The sequence below is a fragment of the Antedon mediterranea genome, chromosome 7, assembly GCF_964355755.1.
Source record: "Antedon mediterranea chromosome 7, ecAntMedi1.1, whole genome shotgun sequence".
Taxonomy (NCBI): Eukaryota; Metazoa; Echinodermata; class Crinoidea; order Comatulida; family Antedonidae; genus Antedon; species Antedon mediterranea.
Window position 1 is genome coordinate 22,385,838 of NC_092676.1, and position 13,087 is coordinate 22,398,924.

The window sequence follows — 13,087 nt, forward strand, 5'->3', positions numbered from 1 at the left end:
ATCCCGCCTATTTTTTCTGCCGGTAAAACAAACGCGACTAAGGATAACATTTTTTGCGTTCAATACGAACGTCAGAGGAAGTCCCCGACGAAGGTACTTCCGGTAAGGTAATATTATTCTAGCAATTATAATCAATTAATACAAATTAATTACTAGGCCTATTATCAATTAATAATTTTTAAAGCTGCTGCTATAAATATATTGAGCAAAACGTTGAATTGTATTATTTTGAAATAAATGCTAAATAAGTCAGTAAAACCACAATTTCCAAATTCATTTTCATTTATCCACTATACTGTACAACTGGACGTTCGTAATTACTACGGAAATTCGGCCTAATTTTACGGACGTAGAGAAATGAAAATAAATCCACTGACCGCCGTTAAATTGTGCGCCGTTAATTTTACTCTGCAGTCAGTCAATTTACATAATATAGACTCTTCCAACCCTGGACTTCTATAACGACATTAATGGTTAATATATATTGAAATGAAATGGGATCTAATTTAAATTTTAATTTAGTGGTAGAAAAAAACATTTAGTATGAAATTAAGGGTGTTGCCCGGCCAACTGGGGCAACACCCCTGCGTCCGCCCCTGTTATTAGTAATTTATGTTATCAATTTGTTTGTATTTTTTCTGATCATTTTCCTAATAAATTCAAATCAAACACTATTATAAAACATTTTTTGTTTTACTATAAAATATAAAATTAGTAAAATGTACAGGTGAGATTTTTAAATGATTGTTTTCATTATGTAACATATCATTTTTACAATTACAGTTAGCTTTTCTACAAATATAATTGTGACTGTTATTATATGATGAAAGCTGCTGTTTTAGGCCTACTGTACTACTTTTCTACAAATATAATTGTGACTGTTATTATATGATGAAAGCTGCTGTTTTAGGCCTACTGCACTTATCAGTAAAATTTAAAGCTAAGATTGCTTCATTTCAATCATCATGTTATATTCAACAATAAAATGGGTTTTTGATAATAAAGAAAAAAGGATAAATATTAATCCGAAAATGTTTATTATATCTACTTTGTTTGTTGTTTGTTTGTTTGTATTCAAATGCATACAATAGTTTTACAGTATAGTACTGTAGGCAAAATTTTTTTTAATATAAAGCAGTTGACTAATTACAGAAGAAAAATTTTAACCAAACTACAACCAATTAGGAGAGCAAAATGGTTCTTGAGCCCTTCAGAGGTACAGTTACTGTACTGTATGAGGTGGAAATTTGGGGTAACTTGGCAAAACCCTAAAAAAACATGCACAAACCTCCTCCAAACCAATTTAAAAAGGCAGTTTATTGTCTCTAGTTGTGATCTAATCAATAATCATTGGTTTAAAGGAGGTTTTAGCCAGGTTTTGCGCAGTTTGGCCAAGGTTTGCGCAGTTTTATATTTAAATATTTCATAAATGATAAAAAGATATGTCAGGTTGCAAAAAAAAAAGGCATTATTTTATTTTTAAAAGTTAAATTTTAGGGGAAAGGGGGGGGGGGGTGCCTAAATCTGCACATGTGTACTGATTTCAAATAAACAACCCTGCTTTAAATAAACACCCCCTCGAAAAATCCTTTCTTCCATTGAATGTCAATTGGGAAAATATCCAGTCCCTCAAAAAATGTTCATTTTTCTCATCGAATAAATGTCCCACAACAAGCATACACTGTACAGTGTAAACACTACAGTATACTGTATTATAACACATTGCATTATATTTATAGTTAGAAATTATTGACTGCAGATAATATACAAACAATTTTTTTTATTTTATTTATAATCATATCACTTTTTCATTAATTAAATTGTATTGTAGTTTTTTCATATCAAGATGGGGCATTTATTTGGGTAGTAGGTATTTCATAAAGAAAAATCTCCCTGTTAAATAAACTCCTCCCTCGATTAAAAACACCTCCAAAAAAACCTCCTGAGCAATAAATGCCTCATAGGGTTCGTTTGACTGCTATATAAACCAAGAAAATGCAATGTAGTTACTTTGTATACAGGGTACCACTGTCTTTGAGGGGTTTTCAAAGTTGTTGTTACTTGGAGTTCTCTGTTTGGAAGGGAAATACCCTTGTCAGTTTACAGTATAAGGTGGTAGTAAGCTAGGCATTAAATAGACAACATAATTGTACTGTAGATTAGAGCATTGAGTTAAAACTCAATCAGCAGCACTATACAAGGGAAAGCTGGAAAATTATTTTATTTCTTTTAATTGTCATGAACGTACGGAAAAATAATTGTGCTAGTACTGGCTTACTGAAGTAATCAATTTGATGACATCACATGGCCGAAAAATTAAAAACAGACGAGGCAAAGATGCTACAGTATAAATATAATTATCTAATAACTTAAAATAAGACAAGCTTTGCTGGAGGATTGGTGGTAGGTGGTGAAAACTGAACATTTCAGACGAGACGAGCACCTCGTTTGCCTCATGCTGGCTACGACCCTGCATTAATGCACTATCGGGTGGGGGTAGGTGTGATGATCAAGAAGATGCTTCGTTGCATTTATGTTAATTATAGTATTACTGTATTTTCAAATAAATCCATTTACACTGGGTTAAGATATCAATATTCAACTGTAACTGAGAATACTAAGAACCTTAACAATCTATATCCTTTTTTTTTAATGTTTTACTTTTTATATACTGTAGTAGCATGTAACAACTAGGAGTAATCAAATGAATAATTATGTTATGTGTTCTGCTGCACATATTTTCCTGCATTCCTCAAATCAAGATGCTCAAATGTTTTACTTTACAATTAGTAAGTAGTTTCACTTTGTGAAGAAGATAACTAACCCTCTGTCTGTGTGTTTTCAATGAATAAATGAAGAAAAGCCAACTACACATCATGCCCAGTATAATACTGTATTATTTTTTATACCAAAAATGAATACAGAATGATTATTGTACTTTTTCCACCAGAGCCTTTATAGACTAGACAGAAATCTTACAGTATGTACAGTAAAGGCAATGATAATGATATGATGGTAAGGCTATCATTGGATGTTTTAAGTTAAATGATTTTTTTTTTTTAAATTGACACTGTCAAGTATTGTTGTAATTTTATAACATGTCCATCCACGATTGATTTCTAGGCGTGATACAACCACGATACAATGCTAATCAACCCAGGGCAGCACCGGGCTGCTTGACCTCTCCCACCTCCACTGCAGGCCTACCACATACCCCATCACGCCCGTCCACCACAAACTTTTCCGATAAGTAAGTGCTTAAACTTCTAACTAACATATTACCACAAATATAGATTAAAATCCTGTTAAATCGATAGCATTAGTTAAAGCAGCTGTCATTTACGAAATCTAATGAGATTTTAGCCTACCTTGATTTGAAAAAATGTGCAAATCTCGGGATTTACTCTTTCTTTCTTCTGGCTACCAAAACAAAGCGAGTGAAGTGTCACTGTGTGAAAAAACATGCGCCCTCATTCCGACAAAAATCACAGCGATTCTGTGAGAGTTTCCCACGCTGCTTTTTGTTGATGTATCGAGGTCAGGGGAGGGATCGCTCAGAAGTTGATGAAAGTTATTGAAAAGGGCGTGGTTAAATTGGAGTAGAGTGACATTATGCGATTTCGGCCGGCCGGCCTAAAAAAGAGGATATATTTTACGAAAGTTTATCGACTGAACTTAGGCCTACAGTTAATAAACTAGCATAATAAATAATAGGTCATCACGTCGTGACGATTTTATAAAAATTAATATTAAAATTTCTCTCACGCGTAGGCCTACACTGTGCTGTTGTGCACGTGTGTTTGCGTAGGCCCCATCGCATTTGTTCCCTATCGGGAAAGCCGCAATCCTTTAATGTCCTAATTAATAATTTTACGTAATGTCTATGAATTACTGAGTATTCATGGAGTAGGCCTACCAGGGAAAAAATAATGCACAGAGATACGACGCTTCTTGAGATCTGCTGTATACTATAGTATTATATTAATATTATATATATATATTTATTTATTTTTAATGACTGGGAGAATATGTGTTCTTCCCTCTCATAGGCGAAAAAGAAAAGACTAAACAAACCTGAAATTAACCAATCAGAGCGCTTGTTGCGTTCGACACAATATATTCCCAGGAAGCGAGTTCAATATCAGTCGATACGGTTTCGGTTATTTTCTTTCGTTCGGGGAGTTTTAATTCAACATGGAAACCGCCACCGATGTCCTAGCAATAATTGGCTGTTTGAGTGCTTGCTGGTTAACATTTAAATTCACCAGTTCATTATTTCGAGGACTGTATTCACATTTCTTGGCTGATAAGTTGAGATTAAGTGCAAACTTAACCAGTTACGGAGAGTGGGCAGGTATTTATAATAGGCCCTCTCGTACGTAGGCCCTACTACTAATTTAATGGGCCAGATAATAGGTGTACCACCAGGGTAGCACTGCATATCCACGTGCTTGGTGGTCCCGTGTGCAACCATGCGAATCAAGAAAAAATTCGCGATTTTAACGCTCAGGGAGAGGTACACACAGGCATGAATTTAAAAAATAATATTTGGTTATTTGTACATAAATCAAATATTTGTAACAGAAATCAAGACGAACAAACATGAATTTCCCTTATTTTTGGTCAAATACAAAATTTGGCAAAATTCTTCCATAAAAACCAGGAAGACTTTTTTTCAGTAGTTAGGTAGTTAACCTAATGTAATAACATGTCTGGTGACTCCCTAGATGGTGAAAAAAGATGGTGGATATACGGTGGATAATGTTTGCTATAGCATAAAAATAAAAATTTGAAGTTGAATAAAAATATCAGAAATGTAATATTCAAATTATATTATCTATATTTAGTCATCTGATAACATTTTTTACCACACCGTTTATTTTTCATAGCTTTTTAAGATGCCTCTCTATTTACAAAATTTGTGTACAAAAGAATAGAGATTTTACTGTGTAATTTGAACTATCCCACCACTGATAAGAAAGTGCTTATTTTCAACAAGCTTGTGTAACGCAAATAAAACCCCAAAAATGATTAAACATAGGGGAAACTATAGATCGATAATTATTGGAATGTATGATCAATAGAAATGTTTTGCCCGTACCTGGCCTTTAAAGAATCACCTAGTCACGTCCCACGGTCCAAGGTGTGGAGGGTAGCTGTCGGTGAGGTGATAGAAAATAATACGAATTAAATTCAGAAGTACAATGCAACAGAGGGCGTTATATTTAAATTTTCCGCACGACATGCCGGCCGGCCACGTACCGGGCTGCGATCGTTACCGGGCTGCGGGCTCTAGGTGTCCAGAAGTCTCCAAACCTACCCAACCCTGTAGTGTATAGCTGCTTCTGAATCGCTAGAGACCCTAAATATCCCTCTTATTTTTAAATCCGCAAGACGATGAGTAAAACCCAAAAACTTCCGACACAAGTACATGCCCACAACCCAAACTCCACATTACTAATACTACTGCCAGACAACAAACCAAATAATTTACTAAATAATTTGTTGTTTTTTATATTTTCAGTTGTAACTGGAGCAACAGATGGAATTGGGAAGGCCTATGCTGAGCAGGTAAAAATGCCATAAAATTTATAAAACTAATTATAAAAGTTACACCTAAATTAAAATATATTGGTTCTGAACCTTATTGTCTCAGAAAACATTCAAGTAAATAAATAGTTTGGCGTGTGCCAATAACCCTCTCTTCACTTTTTGATGATAAAACCTAACATTTATTATAAAATAGCAACTTTCTTCCTTGTGCCATGCATGTACTGTCACAAATCCTTTTTAGATTTTTTGTTTTTACGTGAATGCCCCCGCCCACCAACATCCATGGTCCTTGGCTAGGGTGCCTATGGGGCTCTGGGGTAGCACTAACATTTCATTTTGTTTAGCCATTTGGCGAAAGTCAAAATATTTTTTTTAGTCAAATCAGTTTATCTATAGCCAAAATGGCTAAAGTCAAATTTTTTTATTTAGCCAAATGAATCGGTTTATAGCCAAAATTTAAAATTGTTGAAATATAGTGGTAAAAACATTTTAGTCAATTTATCTATGTCGACAGGTCTATACATACACTGTTCCCTGAACATAAAAAATTATCGATTTTTTACAATTTTATGATTGCAGAATGTTGTAGACAACTCGTGAGTAGGTTGGATGAAGATTTTGAGTAATTTTAAGGGGTGGGTACGAAACTGCATTAGCGCCCATTTTTGTAAGGCATTGAGATAAAGAACCATATGCCTAAATCACTGTATGATTAAAAAAAATATTTTTTTTGTATTTTTTTTACATGATCAATTGTTCAAATTGTTTTTAATCATACAGCATTCATACAGTTATCAATTTAATAAGAAACATTTTACAGTTTTCTGAAATCCCATGAACGCTATGTTACTTTTGTTTTTTACGCTTGGCTGGTCATGTTTGCGTGTGACGGCTTCCATGGCGTACCAGGCGAAAATCGTGTCCTAGAATCACTCAGAATCACCGCCGCGCAGCGGGTTAATGTTTTTAAATTGGGTATGCTCAAGAGGTGCGAAAAGGCAGAACCGCCGGTCTAGGCCTACAAAATTATGTACAACAACGCAACGGTATATATATGCTAAAAATATTGAGGAAAATGCCTAGCAAACGAACACTCGTATCTTATTTTTTTTTTTTTTTTTATTTTATTTTATTCAATTTCCAGGTAACATACAAAAATCATAAACAAGGTACGGCATCATTCAACAAAACAGAACAAAAGTACTATCAGCACCTGCGGGTAACCAAAAGTGGATCAGTTCAAAAGAACTGCACTGTCGAGTGGCTTTCCCAACTAATAGTACGAAAAACGCAATAGACATAAAAACACAGTGATAGTCTAGATGAATTCGATATCAGTAATACATCGTAAGATAATATAGGCCAAAGCACAGAGTACACGTCTTTCCATCCCTCAAGGCTGCGCCGAAGCGTTTCTGTCAGGGCGAGAAATTGGGTAGCCGAGAAATTTATCCCGATTATTATTTATTTACACAACAACACAGAAGCCGGCGGCCGGCCCCACTCAGATGCACGTGTGTGTTTAGCTAAATCCCCGTTAGACTCTACCATTTCCCGCATGTTGTTTAAGTTTATTAAGGCTAAAATATGAAACTACATTAAATTGGAAGACTCTAAAATGCATAACGCATACATTTTTGATTTCGATAAGATTAAGACGTCATTCATCGAAGATACTATAATGTTTCTTTTTAATCTGAAAAGTACACCCCTATCGAAAAATAGACAATCCCGGTAATTAGCCGACCGTCGGCTACGTAGTCGATCGTTTGTGCAGCGCACAACACGTGATAGTTTGGGTAGACTTCATCATCCATGTGTCGTGTAACGTCTGTCTCTCTGTGCAGTCTACCTCTGCTATCTACATCTTTTTGAAATAACAAAGAGACGCCTGGTACAACGAAACAAGTTGACGAAAAATGGAGCTTGAAGTAAACAACGTGATAACGAACAAAATAAATGCTTGGAGATCGACAAATGGACCTTTTAGTTGGACTTTATGCTTTCGCCAAAATGATTATTTAATTATCTATTTTATCATATGTCATCGCCAAAATGGCTAAAGTAGCCGTTTTATTTTTCGCCAATCCAGAAACGTTTTCGCCCATGGCGACTTGGCGATCGGCCAGTGCGAGCCTAGGGGCTACTCTATAACCACACCCTGGCTGACTTTTGAAAATACAAGGATAACCTAGCTGGCTTGAGATGATGGCATTTTAACATTTATATTTTCCATTTTCACATAGCTCGCTGAGATTGGTCTCAAGATTGTTTTGATAAGTCGATCCACTACCAAACTGGAGAAAGTAGCTGCAGAGATTGGTAAGGTGCAGTGGTATTAAATGAAATGAAAGAAGATGAATAAAAAATCATGTAGCAAATTTTTTTAAATTTATTTTTTTCACACCACACACAACTTTGAACAAGTTGTAATATGTACAGTAATTGAGCACCATCAGTGGTATATGCACTAAACATCATTTTCATTTAAAATATTTAACTTTTATTACAGAGAAAACCTACAAGGTTCAAACTAAGATAATTACTGCAGACTTCACAGAAATTAATGGTATCTATGATGATATTGAGGCCAAGTTAGAAGGACTAGAAATTGGAATTCTTGTCAACAATGTGGGTATGGCATACGCCATTCCGGGGAAACTGTTAGACATTCCGAATTTAAAAAAGGTAAGTAAGTGTTTATCTGACAATGATAAAACAAACCTACTAAAAACACACATTTAGTGAAAGATTTTATGAAGCTTTTCAACCATAAGTGTTGTAATGAAAGCCCAGAAAGTACAGTAGTGCTGTCCATCCAGAAAAACAAATTACAGTAACCAATTAATTATATGTTGTAAACTGGTTTTAGCTGGTACGTACCCGTTGAATTGAACAGGAACTGGAAATATTCGATACAAAACCAGTTTTAGGTAGGTAAACTGATTGGAACTAAATAGCTGATTTTTAACTCTTGGGCATATCACAAATGGAACTAATATTGGTTATTTCTAAATTAAATATATTTTTAGACATTTTCATCTGCACCTATAGCATATCATTTATAATTGTGTTCTTTTTTAATAGTTTATTCCAGATATTGTATATTGTAATTGTGCATCAATGACAATGGTAAGTCAGTGTCTTAACTTTAATAAAGAGGTTTATTATTAATATTTAAAATTCGCCCCACATTGTAGAATAAAACTGTAGTTGTACTGTATTAAAAGAAAATACACAGCTGCACATAAAAAGTAATACAGTAATTTCTTTCAAAAATAAAGTTATCAATCTCTTTTTTTTTATAGATGACACAGATATGCCTTCCAAATATGATAAAAAGGTAAAATAAAAATTTTAAAAATATTAATAATTTTCTTTTATTAAATCTTTCTCAGTTTTCAATGAGGTGTCTATTAACATGTTTTTAGCCATTCAGTTTTTCAGTGTGTTTTACTACTAAATTTATAATTAATTTTTCAGGAAAAGGGGTGTAATTTTGAATATATCATCCGCATCAGCAATTGACCCATGTCCATATATTTCAGTATATTCGTCAACTAAGGTATAGTAGCGGGACCCAACAAAGTGTCCCCTTTACAGGGGTGTTCTTTGAATAGAGATCGACTGCAGTGTTAAAACATATATTGCCTTTCGTTCCATTCACAGTAAAGTGGTCCCTTAATGGGGATTTCCCCTGAATAGGGCTATGTGTACCAAAAAAAGGGTCCACTATAATTCTTTTTAATTAATTTTTTAATTTTATGTGGACGTCATACATGGTGTGGAAATCATAAGAGCTCTCTACGCAAAGTTGCATGAGTTGAGCTATTGGCATTGGTTCATTTCCCGCAACACGCTTCTCTTTGCACTATGATGCTTTACTTCTGAATGTTGGGTTTTTACCATCACAAAATTATATTAATTTTATTTTCTTTTAAAGGCATATATGGATTTATTTTCCCGTGCAATTGACTATGAATATCACAAGAATGGCATAATAGTGCAGGTTGGTAAAACTTTTAAGTTTTTCTTTTTTTTCATTTTATTTTGTAATTATTATCAGATGACATTAATACTACAAAAATAGTTTTGAATAATACTTTATATTTTCTCTCCTAGTCTGTAATGCCATTTTTTGTTAAGACCAACATGACAAATTTGAGAAAGCAATCATTTTTTATCCCGGAGGCTTGGACCTATGTTAGAAGCGCCCTTAAAACAATTGGAGTGGAGTCTAGAACTCACGGATATTTCTCGCATTCCATACAGGTAAATTGATAGTCAGACCTGTTTTTATGGGATATTGTCACATTCAGGGTAAGCTAGACCAGTGGTCGTACTCACCAATCACACTTAAGTGAGACATTTCTCTTAAATATTAAGTATTTTACTTAAATTCTATTCACTTAGAAACGATAAGTGTTTCCCTTAGTCTAAGTGTGAATGGAGAATACGGCCACTGGTCCAAAACCCCCAGGTCCTGCCCTGTATTCTTAGTTTGATTTTCAATGGGGAATTTTATTTTTATTTATTTGATGGAATTGGACAGTTCGACTTCAGTTTGACTTGTATAAGATTGTTAAGAGATCGTCATTTAAATATTTTCCAGGCATATTTTGCAAGACGTTTACCCAAGAGTTATGTCACAAATTTGAAAATTTCATCATTAAGTGCAGCGAGAGAACGTATGCTGAAAAGGATGAAAATAAAGGAAGAAAATCCAAAGTAAAAAACTTTGTGAAAAAGCGATCAATTAAAGAAAGTAATACAATTTAATACACATAGGCCTACGTACAATGGAACCTTGATTAAATTTTAAAATAAATATAAATTAAAAATGTAATGTTTAAGAATTTGAATACGATACGTGCATACAGAAGGTAATGTATTTTCAAATTCCAATATGGAATTAGCATTGCTGATGAATAGGTATGGTGATATTGATAGACGTTGCCATAGGGATATTTTTGTTTATAAGATAATGTTGAAACGTGGTAAGCACATGGCACGACATCACTTAAATACATAAAGTAGAAACATCTCCTGGGCCTAAATTTAAAAGAAACAGTTTTTTAGTTTTTTAGGTTCAATTCCATTTAAAACAATCATTTTTTATAAAAAGACAAAATAATCTATTCTTATATATCTTTAAAATGACAGGTTCATTAACATTTAATGTTATATAGCATGTACTATATATTTGATTGTAAAGAATTTTTAATACATTAATTATACATTTTTGATCAATTGAGTTGTGTTCAGTTTTTATTTTGTCAAAACTTGATTTTAGTGTTAAAGTTACCTAACCTTATAATGGTATCGCCCAAAATTATATTTAGTAAAACTTTTCAAGATGGCAGCTCGCAGGATAGGTCAGATATCAGTTCGTTCTGCTTCACTTTTTCTTTGTGATATGCAAGAAAAGTTCAGGCCAACTATCCAATACTTTCCTGAAATAGTTGAAGTATCACGTCGCATGTTCCGTGCTGCAGAAAACCTTGAAATACCAGTTATTGCAACAGAACAATACCCAAAAGGTAAGCATGATGTGAAATAACCGTTGTGACGACCCTGGACAGTGCACTCTAGAGCCTGGGATTTTTCAGCTAGAGCTTAGGCCTAGATACTAGCTAGGCCTGTAAAATATGCGCTGTTCCTGTGGTAATTTACTAGATAGGCTACACTATCACTTAACTAAGAATATTAATAAGTAGGCCTATCCCATTTGGTTTATAGTATTGTTATTATCATTATGCTACTTTTTTATTCTGATTGATAGACAGACGAGAGTGCTTGAAATATTAATAACTAATTATAAATAGGATTAGGCCTAATTAGTAATAGTAGTATAGTAAAATAAAATGAACATATTATGAATAGGCTATAACAAGGGAGTTGATATTATTACTGTTGATATGACGAGTGAACATACATCGTAAATGTTGCCAATTCTTCTTAACACAGGTCTTGGTCCAACAGTATCAGAAATAGGTATTGACCATGCCAAATACAAGGTACATGCAAAGACATGCTTTACCATGCTATCGCCAGATGTGGAAGAACAGCTAAAAGAACAGGGTACAAAATCTGTTATCTTGTGTGGTATAGAAACTCAGGCATGTATCCAGCAGACAACATTAGACCTACTGGAGCGTGACTTTGATGTTCACGTTATTGCTGATGGGTGTTCATCTAGAAGTATGGTTGATAGGTATCCAATCTTTTTTAATTGTATGTCAATACAAATCCAACCACAACAAACTTAACATAAAGGTCAATCCTTTTAGGATTTGAACTCCGGACCATGGAATTGGCAAGCAAGCATTTTTAAAACTCTATACCACCACCAAGCTGCAGTACCACAGGCTTGGATACTCTATTAAGTTTTTCAACCCCTGCAATACATCAACATTATTTGTTAATATACCCAGACAACAACCCCCTCAAGCTACAGTTCACAACAAAACCGAGGACAGTGCCATTGAATTCCTGGCCTATATGATTTTCTATATTTAACAAACCATTTTATGCTGGCAAAATTTTCACCTAAGTGAGAAAGTAGTTTACATGACTCATAAATGTGTTAAAATTTGGGGTTTTTTTTTTTTTTCAGGATGTTTGCATTTGAAAGAATGCGACAAAGTGGAGCTTTTATTACAACCAGTGAGGCGATGCTGTTACAATTACTCAAGGACTCAAAGAACCCAAAATTTAAAGATGTACAAAAACTAATCATGACATCTGCCCCAGACTCTGCTTTGCTCACTAAAGTACCTGAAAAATGAATGTAGTCTGATATAAAATAAATATATGGGAATTTATTGCAAAGGCTTCTAACAAATAAGCTGCAAGTTACTGTTTTATTTTAGTCTGAATGCTGCATAAAGGTCAAATGTAAAGAAAAGTATATTTGGAAAAATTATGAATTTAAATATAAAGATTTCAAATCAAAAACTTTAGTAATTCTTTATTATGATTATCAGTATTAAATAGATGTATTCACATATAATTAACAAGACATTATTTTTGAAAAATAAAAAGTAATAATTGAACGTTTATTTTTGTTGAATTGAAGTGTGTATATTCATCCCTTGATCTTTTGCAACACTGTTGAACAAGTAATACTCATCCCTGCATCGTTTGCAACACTGTTGAACAAGTGTACTCATCCCTGGATCGTTTGCAACACTGTTGAACAAGTAATACTCATCCCTGGATCGTTTGCAACACTGTTGAACAAGTAATACTCATCATCCCTTGATCGTTTGCAACACTGTTGAACAAGTAATACTCATCATCCTTTGATCGTTTGCAACACTGTTGAACAAGTAATACTCATCCCTTGATTGTTTGCAACACTGTTGAATAAGTATACTCATCCCTGGATCGTTTGCAACACTATTGAACAAGTAATACTCATCATCCCTTGATCGTTTGCAACACTGTAGTTCAAGAATACTCATCCCTGGATCGTTTACAACACGGTTGAACAAGTAATACTCATCCCTGGATCGTTTGCAACACTGTTGAA

General features: G+C 34.0%; 3 protein-coding genes across 4 annotated transcripts in view; 2 read left to right on the plus strand and 1 right to left on the minus strand.

The window, feature by feature from the left end:
- LOC140054902 (recombining binding protein suppressor of hairless-like) overlaps positions 1–3,637 on the minus strand; it is a 40,208-nt gene extending 36,571 nt beyond the window's left edge. The window contains exon 1 of the mRNA XM_072100013.1: positions 3,369–3,637. The gene's annotated coding sequence lies outside the window, so the exon portion shown is untranslated. The remainder of the gene's footprint in view (positions 1–3,368) is intronic.
- A 545-nt stretch (positions 3,638–4,182) lies between these two features.
- Positions 4,183–10,850, plus strand: LOC140053950 (very-long-chain 3-oxoacyl-CoA reductase-like). 2 transcript variants are annotated; one of them, XM_072098712.1, is made up of 10 exons: positions 4,183–4,354; positions 5,525–5,571; positions 7,800–7,875; positions 8,066–8,241; positions 8,641–8,685; positions 8,862–8,896; positions 9,037–9,118; positions 9,497–9,562; positions 9,676–9,825; positions 10,166–10,850. In XM_072098712.1, the coding sequence occupies exons 1-10, from the start codon at positions 4,195–4,197 to the stop codon at positions 10,283–10,285; spliced, it is 957 nt and encodes a 318-aa protein (XP_071954813.1). In that variant the 5' UTR covers positions 4,183–4,194; the 3' UTR covers positions 10,286–10,850. The 2 variants fall into 2 exon arrangements, with proteins under 2 accessions (XP_071954813.1, XP_071954814.1); XM_072098713.1 differs by lacking the exons at positions 4,183–4,354; positions 5,525–5,571 and adding an exon at positions 7,127–7,484 and having other exon boundaries at positions 10,166–10,847.
- Positions 10,851–10,884: 34 nt separating this feature from the next.
- Positions 10,885–12,595, plus strand: LOC140053954 (isochorismatase domain-containing protein 2-like). The gene is made up of 3 exons (XM_072098716.1): positions 10,885–11,093; positions 11,521–11,767; positions 12,170–12,595. Exons 1-3 carry the CDS (start codon positions 10,910–10,912, stop codon positions 12,339–12,341), a joined length of 603 nt encoding a protein of 200 aa, XP_071954817.1. The 5' UTR covers positions 10,885–10,909; the 3' UTR covers positions 12,342–12,595.
- Positions 12,596–13,087: the final 492 nt, after the last annotated feature.

What these genes read in the sequence shown, in the direction of transcription:
- LOC140053954 (XM_072098716.1), top strand. Translation starts at nt 10,910, where the DNA reads ATGGCAGCTCGCAGGATAGGTCAGATATCAGTTCGTTCTGCTTCACTT. An exon ending in AACAGAACAATACCCAAAAG is followed by an intron (nt 11,094 to 11,520) that starts GTAAGCATGATG and finishes TTCTTAACACAG; the next exon opens with GTCTTGGTCCAACAGTATCA. An exon ending in TCTAGAAGTATGGTTGATAG is followed by an intron (nt 11,768 to 12,169) that starts GTATCCAATCTT and finishes TTTTTTTTTCAG; the next exon opens with GATGTTTGCATTTGAAAGAA.
- LOC140053950 (XM_072098712.1), top strand. Translation starts at nt 4,195, where the DNA reads ATGGAAACCGCCACCGATGTCCTAGCAATAATTGGCTGTTTGAGTGCT. An exon ending in CAGTTACGGAGAGTGGGCAG is followed by an intron (nt 4,355 to 5,524) that starts GTATTTATAATA and finishes TTATATTTTCAG; the next exon opens with TTGTAACTGGAGCAACAGAT. An exon ending in CTTCCAAATATGATAAAAAG is followed by an intron (nt 8,897 to 9,036) that starts GTAAAATAAAAA and finishes TTAATTTTTCAG; the next exon opens with GAAAAGGGGTGTAATTTTGA.